The sequence below is a fragment of the Magnolia sinica genome, chromosome 8 (genome assembly GCF_029962835.1).
Source record: "Magnolia sinica isolate HGM2019 chromosome 8, MsV1, whole genome shotgun sequence".
Taxonomy (NCBI): Eukaryota; Viridiplantae; Streptophyta; class Magnoliopsida; order Magnoliales; family Magnoliaceae; genus Magnolia; species Magnolia sinica.
The window spans coordinates 25,862,455-25,886,707 of NC_080580.1; the positions used below are offsets into that span (position 1 = coordinate 25,862,455).

General features: G+C 37.4%; 1 protein-coding gene across 2 annotated transcripts; it reads right to left on the reverse strand.

Annotated features, from left to right (window-relative positions):
* Window positions 1-22,024: 22,024 nt before the first annotated feature.
* On the reverse strand, window positions 22,025-22,922 carry LOC131253918 (uncharacterized). Of its 2 annotated transcripts, none has more exons than XM_058255024.1 (3): window positions 22,742-22,922; window positions 22,495-22,559; window positions 22,025-22,401 (listed from the first exon to the last, which is right to left on the reverse strand). In XM_058255024.1, the coding sequence occupies exons 1-3, from the start codon at window positions 22,881-22,883 to the stop codon at window positions 22,291-22,293; spliced, it is 318 nt and encodes a 105-aa protein (XP_058111007.1). In that variant the 5' UTR covers window positions 22,884-22,922; the 3' UTR covers window positions 22,025-22,290. The 2 variants fall into 2 exon arrangements, with proteins under 2 accessions (XP_058111007.1, XP_058111008.1); XM_058255025.1 differs by having other exon boundaries at window positions 22,025-22,404; window positions 22,493-22,559.
* Between the last annotated feature and the right edge of the window lie 1,331 nt (window positions 22,923-24,253).

The following is a 24,253-nucleotide window of genomic DNA, read 5'->3' on the forward strand; positions in this document are numbered from 1 at the left end:
TAGGTTAAGGTTTAGGTTTGGGAAATCAGGTTCGGGTTCGGGATTGGGTTTTCAAGTTTAGGTTTAGGTTTAGGTTAGGGAGTTGAGATTAAGATTAGGTGTAGGTTTAGGTTTAGGGATTTGAGAATACATTTAGGTTTTAGGTTTAGGTTTAGGTTTTAGGTTATAGGTTAAGGTTTAGGTTTTAGGTTTAGGTAAAGGTTAGGTTCTAGGTTATAAGTTTAGGTTGTAGGTTATAGGTTAAGGTTTTAGGTCATAGGTTTAGGTTAAGGTTATAGGTTTAGGTTAAGGTTAAGATTTAGATTTAGGTTATAAGCTATAGGTTTAGGGAATTGAGAATAGGTTAAGGTTTAGGTTTAGGAAATCGGGTTCTGGTTCGGGATCGGGTTTAGGTTTGGGTTTTCAAGATTAGGTTTAGGTTTGGGTTAGGGAGTTGAGATTAGGATTAGGTGTAGGTTTAGGTTTAGGGATTTGAGAATACATTTAGGTTTTAGGTTTAGGTTATAGGTTATAGGTTAAGGTTTTGGTTTTAGGTTTAGGTTAAGGTTAGGTTATAGGTTATAAGTTTAGGTTATAGGTTATAGGTTAAGGTTTTAGGTCAAAGGTTTAGGTTTGGGTTAAGGTTTAGGTTTAGTTTATAAGCTATAGGTTTAGGGAATTGAGATTAGGTTAAGGTTTAGGTTTGAGAAATCGGGTTCGGGTTCGGGATCGGGTTTAGGTTTGGGTTTTCAAGTTTAGGTCTAGGTTTCGGTTAGGGAGTTGAGATTAGGATTAGGTGTAGGTTTAGTTTTAGGGATTTGAGAAAACATTTAGGTTTTAGGTGTAGGTTTAGTTTTAGGGATTTGAGAAAACATTTAGGTTTTAGGTGTAGGTTTAGGTTATAGGTTATAGGTTTAGGTTTAGGTTTAGGTTATAAGCTATAGGTTTAGGGAATTGAGAATAGGTTAAGGTTTAGGTTTAAGAAATCGGGTTCGGGTTCGGGATAGGGTTTAGGTTTGGGTTTTCAAGTTTAGGTTTAGGTTTAGGTTTATGTTTAGGTTAAGGTTTAGGTTTAGGGAATTGAGAATAGGTTAAGGTTTAGGTTTAGGAAATCAAGATTAGTTTTAGGTTTGGGTTTTCAAGTTTAGGTATAGGTTTAGGTTAGGCAGTTGAGATTAGGATTAGGTGTATGTTTAGGTTTAGGGATTTGAGAATACATTTAGGTTTTAGGTTTAGGTTTAGGTTATAGGTTATAGGTTAAGATTTAGGTTTTAAGTTTAGGTTATAAGTTTAGGTTATAGGTTATAGGTTATGGTTTTAGGTCATAGGTTTAGGTTTAGGTTAAGGTTAAGGTTTAGGTTTAGGTTAAGGTTTAGGTTTAGGGAATTAGCTATAGGTTTAGAGAATTGAGAATAGGTTAAGGTTAAGGTTTGGGAAATCGGGTTCGGGTTCGGGATCGGGTTTGGGTTTGGGTTTTCAGGTTTAGGTTAGGGAGTTGAGATTAGGATTAGGTGTAGGTTTAGTTTTAGGGATTTGAGAATACAATTAGGTTTTAGGTTTAGGTTTAGGTTATAGGTTATAGGTTTAGGTTATAGGTTCAGGTTTAGGTTATAGGTTAAGGTTTAGGTTATTGGTTTTGGTCTAGGTTAAGGTTTAGGTTTAGGTTATAGGTTATAGGTTATAGGTTAAAGCATTAGGAAATTGAGAATAGGTTAAGGTTTAGGTTTAGGAAATCGGGTTCGGGTTTAATTTGGGTTTTCAAGTTTAGATTTAGGTTAAGGAGTTGAGATTAGGATTAGGTCTAGGTTTAGGCTTAAGGATTTGAGAATACATTTAGGTTTTTGGTTTAGGTTTGGATTTTAGGTTTAGGTTAGGTTTAGGTGTAGGTGTAGGTTATAGGTTATAGGTTATAGCTTTAGGGAATTGAGAATAGGTTAAGGTTAAGGTTTAGGTTTAGGAAATTAGGTCCAGGATCGGGATTGGGTTTAGGTTTGGGTTTTCAAGTTTAGGTTTAGGTTTAGGTTAGGGAGTTGAGATTAAGATTAGGTGTAGGTTTAGGTTTAGGGATTTGAGAATACATTTAGATTATAGGTTTAGGTTTAGGTTTTAGGTTATAGGTTAAGGTTTAGGTTTTAGGTTTAGGTTAAGGTTAGGTTTAGGTTATAAGTTTAGGTTATAGGTTATAGGTTAAGGTTTTAGGTCATTGGTTTAGGTTAAGGTTATAGGTTTAGGTTAAGGTTAAGGTTTAGGCTTAGGTTTAGGTTTCGGTTTAGGTTATAAGTTATAGGTTTAGGGAATTGAGAATATAGGTTAAGGTTTAGGTTTAGGAAATCGGGTTCTGGTTCGGGATCGGGTTTAGGTTTGGGTTTTTAAGTTTAGCTTCAGGTTTGGGTTAGGGAGTTGAGATTAGGATTAGGTGTAGGTTTAGGTTTATGGATTTGAGAATACATTTAGGTTTTAGGTTTAGGTTTAGGTTTTAGGTTATAGGTTAAGGTTTAGGTTTTAGGTTTAGGTTAAGGTTAGGTTATTGGTTATAAGTTTAGGTTATAGGTTATAGGTTAAGGTTTTAGGTCATAGGTTTAGGTTTGGGTTAAGGTTTAGGTTTAGGTTTAGGTTAAGGTTTAGGTTTTGGTTATAAGCTATAGGTTTAGGGAATTGAGAATAGATTAAGGTTTAGGTTTGGGAAATTGGGTTCGGGTTCGGGATCGGGTTTAGGTTTTTTTTTTTCAAGTTTAGGTTTAGGTTTTAGGTCATAGGTTTAGGTTAAGGTTAAGGTTATAGGTTTAGGTTAAGGTTAAGGTTTAGGTTTAGGTTTAGGTTATAAGCTATAGGTTTAGGGAATTGAGAATAGGTTAAGGTTTAGGTTTAGGTTATAGGTTTAGGTTAAGGTTATAGGTTTAGGTTAGGTTAAGGTTTAGGTTTAGGTTTATAGGTTATAGGTTTAGGTTTAGGTTATAGGTTATAGGTTTAGGTTTAGGTTAGGTTTAGGTTTAGGTTATAGGTTATAGCTTACAGGTTAAGGTTTAGGTTTAGGTTATAGGTTATAGGTTAAGGTTTAGGTTTAGGTTATAGGTTTAGGGTGTGGTTTAGGTTAAAGGTGTGGTCCCTGCAAATACAGATATAAACACGGCCTGCTCCAATTGGCCAGGCCCTTCCAATGCTGTCCATAGGAAATGGACAGCTTCATCATAGTCATAATAGCGGTTCCCATCTTCTAGGGACCCCCGCTCAACATCCAGATAGCTCCGACACACATCCAGATCTGCTTCATCAATTTCTAAATAATATATAAACATGGGCCTGTCCAAATAGCCAGGCCACCCATATTGTTGTCTATAGGAAATGGACAGCTTCATCATGGTCATAACAGCGGTTCCCACCTTCCAGGGACCCCTGCTTAACATCCGGATAGTTCCGACGCACATCCGGATATACTTCATCAATTTCTAGATAATATATAAACATGGTCCTGTCTAAATGGCCAGACCACTTCATCAATGAATCATATAGTATGAAGGAAAGAAGACTCACCAATTTAGCTAGCAAGGAGAGAAAGTGAAATCAAACCATGCTTGATGGCATCTAGTAGCTTCCTGTCGAACGGGCCTCTTTGGATTGTCGAGAGCCTTTGATATAGCCTGTAGTACATGCAAAAGAGTTTTTCAAATATGTATTACATAAGAAGCTTTTGCAATCAGTTAACATGAAAAGGCATCGACTATCATAAACCGTCCAACAAAATGCACATAGCCTATAACACCTACTTATAGGAACCCAGAAGAATGTGGCCTTGTAGGTATAAGGAAGAGACCTGAATTAGTTTAAAGTATTTCTCCTATAAACCAGTTTTCATGAGAACATGTGAGAACCCTTTAAGAACTAATCCCATGTATACCTTTCATCTGGCTTGGATGAAGGGTCATGCAAAAAATCAGGCTGTTTTGCAACTTATTTGGGCCCCCGTGAAAATCAAGGGCAGGGTGCCCTCTCGCTTTAGTTCCCTTTGCTGTGGCTCACCTAAATTTTGAATCAGGCTGATTTTTGTGCCTACAGGTTTCATGAGGTAACACATCTGATGAATGGGTTGGATGTCATGCACACAATAAGCGGTATGAGTTCTCATGGAAGTTATTTACAGACTGGTTAATAGGAGATCATTACAAAAGAGAATATTAACAAGTTCAGTTTAATTCAAGAAAGAAGGAAAGAAAGAAAAAAAATCTTATTTTACAAAAATAGACAGATAGAACATCGCTTGATTTCCATAACAATGTTTAAAAATCTAACTTTAAGGAATATAAAATAGACAGATAGAACATCACTTGATTTCTATAACACAGACTTTTTTTTTCTTTTTCCTTTTTTTGAAGAGCATCAAACAATTATAGATGAAACAAAACTTGGGAAAAAAACAAGTTCGTGGAAAAGAATATATAGATTTGAATACCTCCTTTAATGAATTAATGAAGTTTATATGTGAGTTTTTTTATAGCAACAAAGTCGTAAGTGGTGTGCTCTCACTCAATGTTGTTACAAAGAAATCTTGCTGACAGCTTACCTTTTTGTGCCAACTGATGAATATAAAGTAGCATGCCATGAATGATTCATGTCAAAGAACAAAAGTTGCCAACTTAACATGTCAATAATTCAAAAGCTAAAAGTTACAGAAAAAATCTTCCTATGTGAGGAAGAATATATATATTTACAGAAGCTAGAAACAGTGGTGGTGTTTACCCATCTTGCACAGGAACACTCTGCACAATATCAACAGCTCTGATATACATTATGTTATAGGCTCCAATCTTCTAATAGCATTCACAAATGATGCTTTTATCAGTATAGTCATTCATAACACTGATCTCACAACTTTGGGACTCTCATGAGAATTCGATTTTTGCATAGTTGGAAATTGAGGCAGTGTTTGTACTTATTGATCAGAACCAGACATTGGCTTTCCATTTGAAGCCCAAGGTGAATTTTTTTTCCTTTTGTACTTCATTTTATTTGTTTGTTTATTTTTTGAACTGTTTAAATGACATCCTAAGATTATTCTAAGCAATGGTTTAAAACATAGATTGGACTTAGGTGACGGTTTGATCCAACCGCCAGTCCATCTGGTTAGACCCAACTTTGTTTCATTTCAGCCAGAAAATCTACTCAATCTAAGATCATAAAAATAGAATAAATAAATAAATAAATAACCATTATTTGATTATTTGCATAGTGAAACTGTCTGATTTTAAAGTCCTGCGCATGAGCTTTGACTGATATAGTTCTTTTTTTCTTTTTCTTTTTTTTACAAATTGTTTCTACTCAACTAACTAGGTGTTGTAGTGATACGGTTGCTTCGCCGGCCAGTTCCAATCCAGAACCAATCTGATCATATAGCCAGGAGTTGGATTTGGGTTTTAGAACTAGTTCTAAGATTACCAAAAGAAGGTAAATGAAACAACAGATAACATAACATAGGTTATTTGGTTAAATCTCAAACCAAACCAATCAAACTATCACCTATGAGATTTTCATATAATCAGTCAATGAAAATCATTACTTTTAATAGAGAGCAACTAAAACATGGATGTGGAAAATGATGCATCAAAGAAAATGATTTAAGACTGAAACATCATTGGATTCATTTGCTAGGACAGGTTATGCGGATGTCTTTCTTTCTTTCTTTTTTAAAAATTTATCTGTTAGATTTATTGCATGTCAGACAACAAAAATCAAAATACAACTTCTGATATTGGAAGGTTGAATCTATTCAATCTCCCATAGGAGGACAAATTCTCTTGTGACCCAAACATCAATGCCAAAGGACTTTTGGAATTATAACATTGAGAAAGAAAAGGGAGAGACATATATGAACAACAACAAAAAATAAAAATAAAAATAAAAATTGGCAGAAGCATCATGATATAACTTACAAGTGGGTCACAATAAGTTTTTCTTTTCTTTCTTTCTATAATATGACTGTATAAAAGCTAAAATGATGGAGTTCCTTTTTTTCTCTTTACTCATAGTTAACAAGAGTTAAATGATTAGGCAACAACATCACAAATGCTGAACATGGAATCCAGTAACAATGTATCATGAATATAAAAGACATCCTATGCAAATGAATTAACTAAATGTCAGCTTGCCAAGTTTGAACTGCATGACCCATACATGTATGCAAAAATGTAGTATATCTGATTAATGTGTTGGGAAGCATTACTCTAACAATAGATAGGCAAACTGTTGGGGATGGTGATTCATTGCAGAGGGTATTTCCCAACCCAACTACTTAACTGTTGGGGATTACGCACGACACTCTTGAAAGCAAGTAATGCTTCGGCTATACAAAGAAATACAGCAAAAATTAGATCTATATTCCTGCATTTCTGTACATGTTGGAATAATTGAAACTATTTGAACATTAACACCATATGTAAACAGCATTGCCATAAAATTGGTTTTAAAAGTTACAAACAACATAAACAATTGAAACCCCCAAATCTGTAAGCCCTAAAATCCCCAAATCCAAGTCAGATTGTTACGTAAGCCGGGCTACACGACCCATTGCAACTAACAACTCCATGGGCCCCACCTAGCATATCAACAGGTTGTATGACAAATAGACATTCCGATGGAATCCACCCTAAAATCCAAGTAACCCTAAATCAGAATTGAGATTGAGAGAGATTGAGAGAGAGAGAGAGAGAGAAATACCTTAATGTTGCTGGAGATTTAAAAAGAGGGGAAGATGGAGAAACGCACTCTCCCTCTCTACAATCTCTCGCTCTCCCTCTCTGCAATCTCTCTCTGTCTGCAACGACTGCCCTCCGTCTTTGCAATCTCTCTCCGTCTGCAATGACCGCCCTCCCTCTCTGCAATCTCTCTCTCTCTCTCTCTCTGTCTGCAATGACGACCCTCCCTCTTTGTAATCTCTCTCTCTCGAGAGAGAGAGGGAGAGAGAGAGAAATAACCGGGTCTGGGCACGGCTCCGTTTTGAGCGCGCGCCCAAATTTGGGGTTTCCTACAGACGGACGTAGACGGTCCGATCAGGGGCTCTGTGGGGCCTATCATGATGTATTTCCATAATCCATTCCGATCCATAATTTTAATAAATTATTTTAGCTTATCATACCAAATTTCAGGTATATTGATGATCCAAGTGGACCACACCATAAGAAGCAACTGTAATTTAATATCAATGTTTCCTACCATGTGGTCCACTTGAGCCTTCGATCTAGCTGATCTTATTTCTTATCTAGTAAAGTAATATTTAAAAATATATAGACGGCTTAGATAGAACATATAATTTCTTTTAGTCCTCATAGAGCCACTTACAACACTATTAAATACTAATGGTGTACTGACTTTCTAGCTACGAATTAAAACCGTAGCAATGTTAGCTAAGGTTTATATCCTTAGCAAAAAACAAACGTGGTCTGAATCCTTTGCCCCTTTTTTTTGGTAGTGGAACTACTAAAAAAAGGGGCAAAGGATACAGACCACGTTAGTTTTCTGCTACGGATATAAACCTTAGCTATAATTGCTACGGTTTTAATCCGTAGATAAAAAGTGGAACACCATTAATAATTAATGGTGTTGTAAGGGGCTTTATGAGGCCTAAAAAAATTATGTTTTATCTAATCCATCTATATATTTGTAAATATTACGTTAGAGGATGAAAATAAAATCCGCTAGATCGAAGGCTCAAGTGGACCACACGGTAGGAAATATGGATATTAAATTACGGTTGCTTCTTATGGTGTGGTCCACTTGGTCCTTCAATATGGCTAAAATTTGGTGTCATAGTCTAAAATAATTTATTAAAATAATTTATTGGAATAAATTAACCAAATACATCAAGTGGGCCCCACAGAGCCCTTGCCCGGACCGTCTGCGTCCGTCCTACTCCGCGTGCACCCAAAGAGGGTATTTCACTCACTCTCTCTCTCTCTCTCTCCAACTCCATGACTCTCTCCTTTTACCAGCCCCCGACTCTCTCTCTCTCTCTCTCTCTTTCTCTCTCTCTCTCTCTCTCTACAGCTCCACCTTCTGCTGTAACTCCGGCAACTATTGACCGTGACTCTCTCTCTCTCTCTCTATGCAACTCCAGTAACTACCCACCGCAGCCCTCTCTCTCTCTGTTCTGCTTGGGAGAATGAGAGCTCTCTCTCAATCGAGCGGCGAAGCAACCTCCGTACGTGGCACAATCACTCTTGATCTCGCTCTCTCAGGTCTCTGTCTCTCTCTCTCTCTCTCTCTCTCTGTCAATCTCGCGCTCAATCTCTCTTGAGATTGAGTATATTCAATGTTGAAACCCTAATTAGGATTTTATAATGGTGAATTCTGAATTAGGGATTTACAATGTTGAAACCCTAATTAGGGATTTACTATGTTAAATCCCTAATTAGGGAACATATTAATCCCTAATTAGCATATCGACTTGTTGGATGGTAGCTTATCATCCAATCAGTTTGGCATGAATATTTCCCATCTCCAAAACTGATTCCCAACATACCACCTGGTGGTGTTCCTTCATAGCATGCTAATGTGAAATTTTAGAAGAAATGTTCAATGTTGATTTGGGATGAGAGGATAATGAACAAAATCAAAATACAGAAAATAATTGAAACCAATGAAGAGTCTGAGTAGCTTTGGTAAGGCAGCATTCAGTTTTGGATATTCCCGCCAATTGGATTTTAATACATCTGCTATTGTATTTGTTGGTTAAGATTTCAATTTGCTAGGGTTGTGGTTTTTTTCCATTGAATCTGTTTGATACTGCTTGTGATAGATCTATCTATTTTTTATTTTTTGGTTGGTTGATTTCATGTCTGTTTGATTATATATATATATATATATATATATATATATATATATATATATGCTGGTGGATTGTTTGCTTATGATCTATTTGATCTTAGGTTATACTTGTTTATTTTTTTAATAAAGATTGATTAATTTCGATTCTCAAATGAAAGCTAAAGATGATTATCTGAGTAATATTTTCCCAAAGAAAGGTTGATTATTTGAGTACAATCCTAATAAAACCGTGTGGATGCTGGTCAACCAGAACTGACAACCCAATCTTTCTGATTCTCTGAAAAAATCGGAGAGTCCTAGACCCTGTTTGGCAGACGCCTAAAATTGAGTTAATCTCATTTTAGTTGTCAATAGTTATGAATTCAAGATCAAGATCTCCAATATATAATTACTACTTAAATAAGAGAGATCGTTTTCAGGTGTCTACCAAACAGGGCCTTAAGGAACATATCAAATTGGAGGCCCATGCCATCACCTAATCAACTACAACTCTCAATGTCAACTACATATCATGCAATCATCTTGGTGTGGAGGATTTGATGTTGCTCATGTGTGTAAAATTTGCATGTGTAATCCATAATTGCTAGAGAAATGAATGGCCCATATTGATCACACTTCTGATCATTGGTCTAGACTGTCCATCATCTAGTTCTCATTCTTGATTGCACATCTAATAAAAAATTCTATTTGGAGAATCCTCACCACCCATTCAATGGTTAGTGAAATTAACACCCATATTTATCATACTATAAATATTCTGATCATTGATCTAAACAATCCGTGATATGGTCCCACCCTTCATTGCGAATCACTATAAAAAAAATCATGTTTTTTCAGATCTTGACTAGCCATATAATGGTTATGGATATGAAAGGCCCATATTTATTGTATTGCAAATGGGCTATCATCCATGGCTACTAATAATATAATGAGCTATCATCCATGACTGCTAATAATTCACATAAACAACTCGTTGTAAACAGATGATCAGGGGGATCTAGGTGAATTCTAATTGTAATTTAGGCTGCTTTGATTAGGAATGTGAGGTTTTTTTTTTTTTTTTTTTTTGTGTCTTTCCTTTCTATTAATTGAAAAAATTAAGCCCAATTAATCACTAGTGACATTTGTGTTACCATGTGGTTCTAGAAGAGCTTGAGTTCTTTAGTTAGTAATGTAACCATGAGGGTAGTTCTCTGTAATAAGTAGGTCTCACAGTTTCCTACTTTGTTTATACAGTTAAAGTATCACATAATTAAGCCAATATAGAAGATGTTACAGATTATGTTTAGTATAAAGCATGCATAAGACCTCACACTCATTTTTCATTGGTAGTTGTATCCTTATTGGCCATTGTACCACTTACCAAGTAATCACAGCCAAGTTGACTTTTACAGTTTACTCTTGACCAATTCCAAGTTGGATTTTGCCAAGTGAAACAAGATTGGTAGCCATGTGTACAAAGGTTTCTAATCCTGCATATGGCTCTCTACATTCCTCTTCGCATGCAGGCACAGGTGGTAACATGTTCCATGTGCATGAGATCCCAGCTATTCATTAGATGGGTGGGTCCGCCAAGTGAATATCTTGCCCCAAGAATATGTGGGTCCATTCATCAGGTGGCTTCATGTGTATTGAAGTAAGGGATATATATATATATAATCATTGGAGAAAAGGGATGGTTAAAAGAAAAAGGGAAAAATCTGCAAATAACATACATATGTTGTCCTCGGTCTGCTTGATGAGTGGATCAACCTTTTTTTTTTTTTTTTAAAGATCAGTGCATTTACCTGGTGGGGACAGTCTGATGAGTGTCTTGTAGATTAGCAAAATTCTATAATTCTAGTGGACACTTATTGAACACATAAATATTTGGGTGGTTAGAAAAAATGTGCGAAGGGTTAGAACTGTTCTCCTACAGTCTTTTGAAAACATCTTTGTTATTCATCTTTTCTATACCTATGTAGACTGGACTTACTCCAGTTTGCACCATTTGGATATTAGATATTATCCAATATGGTGGACCCAACCCCCTTGATGTATTTTGTGTGCATACTGTGAGCTGAGACCTCCCATTTTCATGGTTTATCAAAAATGGATTAATGCCATTTCAATGTCAGTATTTTGTGATTCTGTTTACGTAACTCGTTTGTTAAATATCCTTGTTAGGACAATGTGTCCCAGGCATTCAGCTAATGGAAGCATAGGTCACTCTTTATTGGAGAACTATATGAAGGCACATGCAAGTTGAAGCACAAGTAAGCAACTATTTTCTTTAATCTTTGCTTACAAGTTTTGCTACATGGTTCACATGTATCTTCTTAGGATAATGGTATTTCTCGTGAAGCTTGGTACCTTTTAGTTCATGGTAAATGGTACCTTTTACTGTGGATAATGGTATTTCTCATCACATGTTCAATTTTTACTTACAATTTTTGCTACATGGTTCACATAACTGTTTACTTATGTGTAAGTTTGTGCCTTCAGGCAGTGGACATTTTTGCAGCTTCCTCAGCTTCTTCTATTAGCAGATTATCTATAATGAAAGAAATTGCGAAGATGTTGTGTGTTCCGACATCAGAAGCAGAAACATTATACCCTCCAAATAAGCCTACAATATAGGTATCTACTTTTCTACAATGATGACATCTTTTATTTTTTTAATTGATTGTATTTAGCAGTTTCTTCGTTTGTTCTTCTTAATTGTAGAACTTGCTATCAGAGTTGCTAGTTGGACGAATTACCCTCCCCTACACTTCAGCATCGGTATGTGTATGCATTTAAAATTAGGTTCTATAGAAATGTAGGGGCATAATTCTGGATGGCAGGCACAAAGAGGAAGTGAGAAGTTTGATGATCTAATGCCATTTTCTTTTTTAGAAGTTTGGTGAGTCTTCTTTCCTTCATACTATATGATTCATTGATGAAGTGGCCTGGCCATTTAGACAGGCCCATGTTTATATATTATCTCAAAATTGATGAAGCAGATTTGGATGTGCGTTGGAGCTATCCGGATGTTGAGCGGGGGTCCCTAGAAGGTGGGAACCGCTTTTATGACCATGATGAAGCTGTCCATTTCCTAGGGACAACAATATGGGTGGCCTAGCCATTTGGATGACCCATGTTTATATATTATCTCGAAATTGATGAAGCAGATCCGGATGTGCGTCAGAGCTATTCGGATGTTGAGTGGGGGTCCCTGGAAGATGGGAACCACTGTTATGACCATGATGAAGTTGTCCATTTCCTATTGACACTATTGGAAGGGCCTGACCAATTGGAGCAGGCCATGTTTATATCTGTATTTGAAGGGACCACACCCTTAACCTAAACCACACCCTAAACCTATAACCTAAACCTAAACCTTAACTTATAACCTAAACTTTAACCAATAACCTATAACCTAAACCTAAACCTAAACCTATAACCTATAACCTAACCTAAACCTAAACCTAAACCTGTAACCTAAACCTGTAACCCATAACCTATAACCTAAACCTAAACCCGATCCCGAACCCGAACCCGATTTCCAAAACCTAAAACTTAACCTATTCTCAATTCCTTAAAGATATAACCTATAACCTATAACCTAAACCTAAACCTAACCTAAACCTATAACCTAAACTTATAGCCTTAACCTAAACCTAAAACCTAAACCTAAACTTAAACCAAAACCTATAACCTTAACCTATAACCTAAAACCTAAACCTAAAACCTAAATGTATTCTCAAATCCCTAAACCTTAACCTACACCTAATCCTAATCTCAACTACTTAACATAAACCTAAACTTGAAAACCCAAACCTAAACCCGATCCCGAACCTGAACCCGATTTCCTAAACCTAAACCTTAACCTATTCTCAATTCCCTAAAACTATAACTTATAATCAATAACCTATAACCTAAACCTAAACCTAACCTAAACCTAACCTAAACCTAAAACCTAAACCTAAACCTAAAACAAAACCTATAATCATAACCTAAACCAAAACCTATAACCTAAACCTTAACCTATAACCTATAACTTATAACCTAAACTTATAACCTATAACCTAACCTTAACCTAAACCTATAACCTAAACCTATAAACTAAAACCTAAACCTAAACCAAAAACCTAAATATATTCTCAAATCCCTAAACCTAAACCTACACCTAAAATGTAAACTTGAAAATCCAAACGTAAACCCGATCTCGAACCCGAAACTGATTTTCTAAACCTAAACCTTAACCTATTCTCAATTCCTTAAAGATATAACCTATAACCTATAACCTATAACATATAACCTAAACCTAAACCTTAATCTAAACCTATCACCTAAACCTAAACCTTAACCTAAACCTAAACCTATAACCTTAACCCAAACCAAAACCTATAAACTAAACCTTAACCTATAACCTATAACCTATGACCTAAACATATAACAGATAACCTAAACCTAAACCTGTAACCTAAAACCTAAACCTAAACCTAAAACCTAAATGTAATCTCAAATTCATAAACCTAAACCTACACCTAATCCTAATCTTAACTCCCTAACCTAAACCTAAACCTAAACTTGAAAACCCAAACCTAAACCCAATCCCGAACCCGAACTTGATTTCCTAAACCTAAACCTTAACCTATTCTCAATTCCCTAAAGCTATAACCTAGAACCTAAAACCTACACCTAAACCTAACCTAAACCTATAACCTAAACCTAAACCTAAAACCTAAACCTAAACCTAAAACCTAAATGTATTCTCAAATCCTTAAACCTAAACCTACACCTAATCCTATTCTCAACTCCTTAACCTAAACCTAAACTTGAAAACCCAAACTAAACCCGATCTCAAACCCGAACCCGATTTCCTAAACCTAAACCTTAACCTATTCTCAATTCCCTAAAGCTTTAACCTATAACCTATAACCTAAAACTATAACCTAAACCTAAACCTTAACCTAAACCTATAACCTTAACCTAAACCTATAACCTAAAACCTAAACCTAAGCCTAAAACCTAAATGTATTCTCAAATCCTTAAACTTAAACCTACACCTAATCCTAATCTCAACTCCCTAACCTAAACCTAAACCTAAACTTGAAAACTTAAACCTAAACCCAATCCTGAACCCGAACCTGATTTCCTAAACCTAAACCTTAACCTATTCTCAATTCCTTAAAGCTATAACCTACACCCTATAACCTACACCTAAATCTAACCTAAACCTAAAACCTTAACCTAAATCTAAACCTAAACCTAAAATCTGAAACGTATTCTCAAATCCTTAAACCTAAACCTGCACCTAATCCTAATCTCAACTCCTTAACCTAAACCTAACCCAAATTAAACCAGATCTCAAACCAGAACCCAATTTCCTAAACCTAAACCTTAATCCTAATCTCAACTCCCTAACCTAAACCTAAACCTAAACTTGAAAACCCAACCCTAAACTGTAAGCCCCGTATCCTAGACCGTACCGTTCTATAGACTTTCGCGGTCTTTCCAGTCGAATTTCGGCAACCTTCGGCCCTTAACCGATATTTGTGCGCGACCTTGATTCACACGCCGTCAACCCGAGTCGACTCAACCCAAGACTTGTACCGTAGTGACCGCGCCGTCACCGCGACTCGCGCGCCAAGGCGATACCTTGGTTAGGAGATGTGGGCCAGTATTCGGTGTAAGAAAAATGTCGCGCGTGCGTATTTCAAGAGAATCTCTACGATTTGTCACATCAATCCATCAATCCACCAATATCAACATGTCAAGTACACATTACCTTTCACCCATTCCCAAGCAACCATAAAAGTCAAAAAGTTCTTGTAAAGCCCATACTTTCCTTACACCATTTGCCACAAAAGTCAAAAAGTCTCTTACACCCATCACTTCCTACATCCATCACTCCATTACCCATCACTCTCTCTCTCCCTTTACAATTCTCTCTCCCCTTCATTTTTCAATTCACTTTCCCAAGCAAGAGAGCATCATACGTATAAGCCTCTTCAAGCTTTCCCAAGCAACAAAGGTGGCCCACTTTCCTACCCCTTCATCTCCCATCTCAACCATCTAAACCTCATCTCCTCCATTGGAATTGAAGCTAAGGAGCTAAGGAAGCCAAGGGAGAAAGAAGATCAAGCAGTGGGTGCTTTGATAGAGTAGTTTTAATATTTTTAAGATGGGCCAAGTGAGGCCAACCGACCAATGGTTTGGATCTCACTTGGGACCCTAAGATGTGGCCGATGGCCCACTTTGATCATCATGATCATTCCATGATGGGGCCATTCTCCATGGACCCCATTATGATGTTTATTTTTCTTGTATAACTAGGGTCATCTAGACCGTCTATTTTAGTGGAGAAGGGATCTCCACCGTTGGATTTTGATTTAATGGGCCCACGTGTAATGAGACCCACTTGATGTATGATTGGTTGCAAGGGAGGGCCCATAGTGTCGGGGTCCCTCCATCACGCTTGTCCTACTCTCTATCCCTCTCTCTCCCTCTCTATTTCATTTTCTTTTATGAGATCATGATATGGTTGTGTGGCCCACTTGAATGGACCCCACCATGAGGCATGTATTCTATCCAATCATCTACAAGTGGGGCTCACTTTGTGTGTGTTGTATCCACACCATCCTCCATGAGGTGGCCCACCTAAGCAAGGCCCACCTCTAATGTATTTGTTACATGCGATGTTCAGCGTCTAGGGACGCTGGACGTGGTTTGGAAAACACAAATATAAGCTTGTTTCCAAGCTTATGGGTGGCCCACTCATGTAGGCCCCACCTTGATGCATGTGTTCAATCCACGCCGTCCATCCTCTTCCTCAGACTATTTTAGGCGTTAAGTCAAAAAAAGGGGCCAATCTGACTTTTAGGCGGGCCATAGCATAGTAAACAGCGTAGTTATCGTTGAAACACCCTCCAATGTTTCTATACACCGAAATATACTCAATATTGGGCTTATTTTGCTTGTCTTGAGCCATGAAGGGCCATTGGACGGAGTGAATTCTCAAGATGTGGACCCCACCTGTGAAAAACCACAGAAAATAAGAAAATAAAAAAAAACAACAACACAGCAGCGTCGGCTGCTGTGTCAGAGGCGCAGGCACTGCCTGCTGCGATCGGAAGGCAGACGGGCAGCAGACCCATGGCTCCAGCCGTGGGCCCCATCATGATGTGTATTGGAAATCCACACCGTTCATTGGGTGGGCCACTCCCTGAAGTGGGCCCACTCCAAAAATCAGCTTAATCCAGCGCTCAGGTGGCCCACATCATAGGAAACAGTGGGATTAAACGTCTGCCCTTGGAACCCTTTTCTGGGCCACAGAAGTTTTAGATCCAGCTGAGATTTGTTCTTCCTATTCATTTGGGTTCGTGGGACCTTATCAACGGATTGGATGGTATGTAAACATTATGGTAGGCCCCACGTGAAGCCCACAGTGATGTATGTGTTTTACTCCCATCGTCCAAGCGGGCGGTGGAGCCCACTGTGATTTATGTATTCTATCCCCACCATCCAGGGGACGGTGGGTGTGTGTTTGTGCGTGTGTGTGTGTATATATATAATATTATATTATGTATAATATTATATATACTATATATAAATTATATATTATATTATATATAATATACTGGGTGGTGGGCCTTCATGCGGACCCCCCCTCCCATGATGCAAGTGTTGCATCCAAAAACCATCCATCCATTTTGAGAGCTCATTTTATGTCAGGAGTTAAGGAATGGGCCAGATCTAAAATTCAAGTGGACCCCACCATTCAAAGTAGTGGTCAATGACGTCCACTGTTCAAAATTTCTAAGGGGCCATAGCAGTTGCCCATCAAGTTGATATTGACCCCACTCCATCTATCACTATGTAAATTATGGAAGGGGTTGATGGGAAACATATTTCATGGTGGGCCTTAGGAATTTTAATGGTGGAAATCATCACCACCACTTTTGTTGGGTGTGACCCATTGGATATGCATGGGGCCTAATTGGTGCAGCCCATTTGATATACATAAGGCCCATGTGATTAGGCCTATTGTGATGTATTTTAAGGCCCAATGGGTTATGGCCCATTGCAATGTACATAAGGCCCGTTGGTGAGGCTCATTAATGCGGCCCATTTGAATAATGTACGGCCCATGTGATACAGCCCGTTTGATATAATGAAGGCCTAATGGGATGTACCTAAGGTCCATTGCTATGTGTGATCCCAACATGGTTTATGTAATGATGTTTACGACGGGCAATGCCTTGGGAGTAATGTTGGTTTGACGTCCATATTGCAAGTATAGTGTTGGTTAAATGTCTACATTATGACTCTCCCTAGGGCCCATTGATAGGCCCGTACATGTAATATGTAGGCCGTCTAAGCCCATCTTTGTTATGAACTGCATCCATTACCATATAACATGCTTAGTATAGTTCCATGATTCATGACCATACGCATCATATGTATGCTTGATATGAGAAGTAACTGATCATAGCATATGCCTTCGGGCAAATTGTTTATGGGCTCTCGGATAGGCGGTGCTGCTCTACATGAGCACACAATACGTGCAGGATTGTCACATGATTGGATAGTATGATTCATGCATTTCGCATTGGGTGATATGGTTACTGTATGGCCTAGCGACATCAGGGTCGTAGCCTCCGCAGGCATATCGTGGTTGGCAGGATTGATACCGAAAATCTTGTTCTATAAGGGCTGCTATAGATATCCCTGGGTGAAAGTCCTAAACCTTTATGGTACCAAGAGGTTGCTCTAACATCTAGACAGAGTGGGTGCATGAGCGCCGAGTGCCGATTAACAGACGATTGCGCTTTCCACTGTGTCGTGGTCGGTTGGAAGGGGGTGCGGCCTTACCCGCCCGAGTGGAGGGGGCAAAGCTAGGCTGAGTCTGACCAGCTTGAGGAATGGGTCCGCTATTGACGAGCCGAGCCTGATATTGGCAGGTGGATAGTGATGTCTCTTCCACTCACCTTATTGCGCGCGATGGGGCGGCAATCTAGTTAGAGTGTACTAGACCCCGGTAATATTTCAGAGTTGAACTGTATTGATATGTGGACTTAGATGAGGATTCGCATGCTTAAGTTGTATTTAGCACCACATGGCCTTGTTATGGCCGACATCATTCATGCCTTGCATCGCATAGCCTTGGTAATACTAACGACATTCATAGATTCATCAGCATATTTGCATCACTCTGATACTACATAATTGTAATACTATCTTACGCACACACTTACACCACCCTCTAAGCTTTTCATAAGCTTATGCATGACCGTTGTGTGTAGGTGACTTTGGAGTGCAGCAGCGTTGAGGAAGGAGCGCTTTGCAGAATATCTTGGAGCTTTTTGTTTATTATCATTTATTTCCCTTTATACTGATTGTACTTGTAAAGTTTTTTATCATAGTAGAAATGTGATGGAGTTTTTGGTTGTTGTTTGTGCATTATGCCTTTGGTTATGCTTATTACGAATTAAACTGATGTTGAAAAATCCTCCTGTAGCATCCTAAGATCGGAACCCGGTGAATGGGCGCTGGGAGCTGAGAATGGGGTTCTACGGATGCTGTCGGCAACGGATTCGGCGATATGAAATTTTATGAGCCCGGTTTCCAAGTTTGTGGCGTGACATAAACCAAATCCCGAACCCAAACCTGATTTCCTAAACCTAAACCTTAACCTATTCTCAATTCCTTAAAGCTATAACCTATAACCTATAACCTACACCTAAACCTAACCTAAACCTATAACCTTAACCCAAATCTAAACCTAATTCCTAAATGTATTCTCAAATCCTTAATACTAAACCTACACCTAATCCTAATCTCAACCCCTTAACCTAAACCTAACCCAAACTAAACCTGATCTTGAACCCGAACCCAATTACCTAAACCTAAACCTTAACCTATTCTCAATTCCCTAAAAGTTTAACCTATAACCTATAACCTATAAACTAAACCTTAACCTAAACCTAAACCTAAACCTAAACCTATAACCTTAACCTAAATCAGAACCTATAACCTATAACCTAAACTTATAACCGATAACCTAACCTTAACCTAAACCTATAACCTAAAACCTAAACCTAAACCTAAACATAAAACCTAAATGTATTCTCAAATCCCTAAACCTAAACCTATACCTTAACCTAATCTCAACTCCCTAACCAAAACCTAAACCTAAACTTGAAAACCCAAACCTAAACCCAATCCCGAACCCGAACTCGATTTCCTAAACCTAAACCTTAACCTATTCTTAATTCCCTAAAGCTATAACCTATAACCTATAACCTACACCTAAACCTAACCTAAACCTATAACCTTAACCTAAACCTAAACCTAAAACCTAAATGTATTCCCAAATCCTTAAACCTAAACCTACACCTAATCCTAATCTCAACTCCTTAACCTAAACCTAACCCAAACTAAACCCGATCTCGAACCCAAACCCAATTTCTTAAACCTAAACCTTAAACTATTCTCAATTCCCTAAAGGTTTAACCTATAACCTATAACCTATAAACTAAACCTTAACCTAAACCTAAACCTATAACCTTAACCTAAACCAGAACCTATAACCTAAACCTTAACCTATAACCTATAACCTATAACCTACAACCTAAACTTATAACCAATAACCTAACCTAAACCTAAACCTATAACGTAGAATCTAAACCTAAACCTAAACATAAAACCTAAATGTATTCTCAAATCCCTAAACCTAAACCTACACCTTAACCTAATCTCAACTCCCTAACCTAAACCTAAACCTAAACTTGAAAACTCAAACTTAAACCTAATCCCGAACCCGAACCTGTTTTCCTAAACCTAAACCTTAACCTATTCTCAATTCACTAAAGCTATAACCTATAACCTATAACCTACACCTAAACCTAACCTAAACCTATAACCTTAACCTAAACCTAAACCTAAAACCTAATCCTTAAACCTAATCCTAATCTCAACTCCTTAACCTAAACCTAACCAAAACTAAACCCGATCTCGAACCCGAACCCAATTTCCTAAACCTAAACCTTAACCTATTCTCAATTCCCTAAAGGTTTAACCTATAACCTATAACCTATAAACTAAACCTTAACCTAAACCTAAACCTTAACCTAAACCTAAGCCTATAACCTTAACCTAAACCAGAACCTATACCAACCTATAACCTATAACCTAAACTTATAACTGATAACCTAACCTTAACCTAAACCTATAACCTAAAACCTAAACCTAAGCCTAAACCTAAAACCTAAATGTATTCTCAAATCCCTAAACCTAAACCTACACCTTAACCTAATCTCAACTCCCTAACCTAAACCTAAACCTAAACTTGAAAACCCAAACCTAAACCCAATCCCAAACCTAATTTCCTAAACCCAAACCTTAACCTATTCTGAATTCCCTAAAGCTATAACCTATAACCTACACATAAACCTAACCTAAACCTATAACCTTAACCTAAACCTAAAATCTAAACCTAAACCTAAAACCTAAATGTATTCTCAAATCCTTAAACCTAAACCTACACCTAATCCTAATCTCAACTCCTTAACCTAAACGTAAACTTGAAAACCCAAACTAAACCCGATCTCAAACCTGAACCCGATTTCCTAAACCTTAACCTTAACCTATTCTCAATTCCCTAAAGCTTTAACCTATAACCTAAAACCTATAACCTAAACCTAAACCTATAACCTAAACCTAAACCTTAACCTAAACCAAAGCCAAAACCTATAACCTAAACCTTAACCTATAACCTATAACCTAACCTTAACCTAAACCTAAAACCTAAACCTAAACCTATAACCTATAACCTAAACCTAAACTTAAAACCTAAATGTATTCTCAAATCCCTAAACTTAAACCTACACCTAATCATAATCTCAACTCCCTAACCTAAACCTAAACCTACACTTAATCCTAATCTCAACTCCCTAACCTAAACCTAAACCTAAACTTGAAAACCCAAACCTAAACCCGATCCCGAACCCGAACCTGATTTCCTAAACCTAAACCTTAACCTATTCTCAATTCCCTAAAGCTATAACCTATAACCTATAACCTAAACCTAACATAAACCTATAACCTTCACCTAAACCTAAACCTAAACCTAAACCTATAACCTCAACCTAAACCTAGGTTTTGAGTTTAAAAGTCCATCCTAGGTTTGAACACATTACTCATGTTGGATTTTTCCATAGTTTAGAAGATTTTTAGGTACATTTTTTATTTCTTCATATATAAGTGTTTTTTTTATCTTTCTTCCTTTTGAGATGTGTACAAAGGCATGCTTGTTTAATTGTTTCTATAAATGCTATTTTATACAGGCTGATAGGCTAAAGAAGTCAGTGGAGGATGAAATTCATTTTCTTAAGGGAAGGGTTTCAGAACTTGAAAGTGATCTTGTGTCGAAGTCTACAGCAGTTACATCTACAGTTTCAAGGAAAGAAGAAGCTCTATCTTCTGCATTTGCTGAAATTGACCGTCTGAAGGAAGAAAATTCTGTAAAAATATGAGCATTATTAAATTGATATGGAGGGTGTTTACTGTGTTAGAGTGTATTTATTTCTTGCACATGAGGGCACGCCTTAGTTGTAATTCTTATGATAGGTTGAACAAAGTGAAGTATTGTTTATTTAGAAATGTGAATGTAGGATACATTGTATGATTTCACTACCAGAAAATAGGGCAAAGGCTACGGATAAAAACCATAGCTAAAAGTCGACGGCTACGGTTAAAATCCGTAGCACGACCGTAGCCATTGGTGTCGTAGCCATAGGTCTAAAAGCTATGGATACGGATCCAATCCGTAGCCATAGAGATTAGCCGTTGCTTCTGTAGCGCTAAAGTATTTACAGCTATGGATTATATCTGTAGCTAAAAGTTCAACAAGAACCGTAGCAATAGGTTGAAATTAGCAACAACTACGGTTTTTAGATACAAGGCTATGGTTAATAGCTGTAGCCAATGAAACTATAGGTATGGATTAAATCCGTAGCAATATTGTCCATAGTTTAAAATTATATGCAGCTACGGATTTTATCTATAGGTAAAAGTAGAATGAGAACCATAGCAAAAAGTTGAATTTAGCAAGAGCTACGGTTTTCAACAAAGAGCTATGGTTAATAGCCGTAGCTAATGTTTATTGTTAATTAAAAATTTAATTAGTAATGGCAACTCTTACCATTGTAGTACACCCTGATAACTCATATAAGATAATATAGATAAATACTTCATGGCTAAATCATTCATTCATTCAATCATTCATTCATTCAATCAAACACAATAATTCATTTCCATTCACAAAAATACAATGCCAACATAATAGTTATATGTCTATTTAAAGTTCTCATTAACAGCAAGATCCAATGCCTTCTCACAGCCAAATAGCTTCTCAACAATCGCAAGAGAAAACTCCATGGATGTGCACCTACTGGTTATCAATTTACAATCAATTAACACCCTATTCTCAGCTTCACTTTGATCTGAAAGCTTACTGCACATGGATGATCATATACCTGTTTGATCTGAAGGAGAATCAATGTTATACGTTGTCAGTCGTTCTTTCAACTCGAGCACCTCATCATCTTCCTCTTCACTATCAACGGCAGTCGGCATTTTCTACTGAAAGATCCAAACCAAAAAGGCAATGAGAAGTCCACAAAAACAAGGAGATGCTTGGGAAATAAGAAGTTTTAGGATTTGCAAGCACACATTTCTAGCAGGAGCCTTCTTCGGAGCTCCCCTACCTTTGGGTTTTACCCCCTCAGAAACATGTCCTACGGAGAGAAAAAGATAACATGCATTGAGATGAATGAAATCTTTAGGATGGGAAAAAATGGTAACTAACAATCCACCCATTTCGGGTTTCAATTTCTGTGCTGCCGATTGGCGTGTGCGTCCAAACATTGGCTTATTGACAAAGATGATTTTTTATTCATGAGAAAAGAATGATGCCTACCAGTTTTAGCTGTAGTACTAACTGATGCTATAGATTCAACAATAGTATCTGCTTCATTGGGTTTCTTGGTGTTGCTCTTTCTTGAGTTCTTTCTAACTTGTCTAGAAGCCTTAGCGAGAGGCTTGCCTACCCTACCCTCCATCTGTCCTGTCACCTCCTCCACTTGGGCTTCTTCCTTCTCATGCTCCTGCATCGATTGAAAATCAGACAAGAAAGACCCAAAAAAAAATGGAAAGTCAAGTCCTCAAAATTGGGATGAGACGAGACGCACATCAAGTGCCATAATGAAAGCATCAAGATCTTTCATCCACAGAGACTTTGTAGTTTCCTTCTTCAATTCCTCCACCTCCATTTCTTGCTTTCCCTTTTCAGCCAACAACTCTTGAACCTTTTCTAGCGTCAAGGTTTCAATCGGCATCAATAGTAGATACTCATAATTCTTGCAACTCTTCCCACCTCCAGTGTCTCTTCATTTTCTTCTGTTTCCATTGCCTCGTTGGAATCAATGCCTTTGGTTTTAGGGAATGGTGTGAAACCCTTCTGCTGCAACTCAAGGACCAGATTGCATATCAATGATCTTACCGAGACTGAACATGGCCATCCCAAGACCTGCATTCGACAAGATCGTGACAAAATTTTCCATGATTTGAGGCTTCTTAACACCCCATCTATAGTAAAAAAAGATGTTAAAACAAAATCAGATTCACATGGAAAGAGCAACACATCTAAAATTCAAATCTCTATCGGAAAAAAAAAGGGAAAGAAAACTATAATTCCAAATACCTACTTCCAGTTCATGAAGAAAGATATGTTTTAAAATTTAATTCTAGAAATTTCCCACAATTTCCTCAATGCTACACATTTCAAAGTCTATGTCCAGTAAGGATTCCATGTTGCCATTCCTTTGTAGAAAAAAAAAAAGAAAAAGAAGTCTATAATTATAGGATTATGTTCTATGTTATGATTATAGGTTTCTTTTTTTTTTTTGTCCTTTAAATTATAGAGCATCTTGTTTCTATGTTCTCTGCTCAATTTTATCCATATATTAACAGTAGCTTGTTGGTCATGCTGAAATGTAAAAGGAGGAAAAAAAAAACTTGCAATCTTGTTGTATTGTTGTTTTCTTGCCTTTGGACAGAATAATCAGCACAAATATTGTTTCTTTCTCAATTATGCAATGTCCACCTATTAGAATAGTTGAAGTACTCTTTCTTTTTCTTTTTTTCAAATTGATCTTTGGTAAGTACATTTCTTTGACAAAGTTGCCTAGAAACCATACTAATGATAATTGTCAACTTCATGCATATGCTGCTTTTGGGATTTGAAAGTTTAATACTAGGAACTCATTGTGGAGCCCCATAGTGTTCCTTCTCTTCTTTCCAAGTCATCAATATTATTTTGTTTCCTACGGTGTGGCCTACCTAGTTTTTCTAATATTGCACTTTTTGGGTAGTTCTTTCATCCTGACAAGGAACATCAGAAGAATGGTTTGGGTGGCATATAAACGCCATG

Excerpts from the sequence above, each read along its gene's own strand:
- LOC131253918 (XM_058255024.1), bottom strand. The coding sequence starts at position 22,883 with ATGGAGGGTAGGGTAGGCAAGCCTCTCGCTAAGGCTTCTAGACAAGTT. Across the intron at positions 22,560-22,741 it reads TAGTACTACAGCTAAAACTG|GACATGTTTCTGAGGGGGTA; the intron begins GTAGGCATCATT and ends TTCTCTCCGTAG. Across the intron at positions 22,402-22,494 it reads AGAAGGCTCCTGCTAGAAAT|AAAATGCCGACTGCCGTTGA; the intron begins GTGTGCTTGCAA and ends ATCTTTCAGTAG.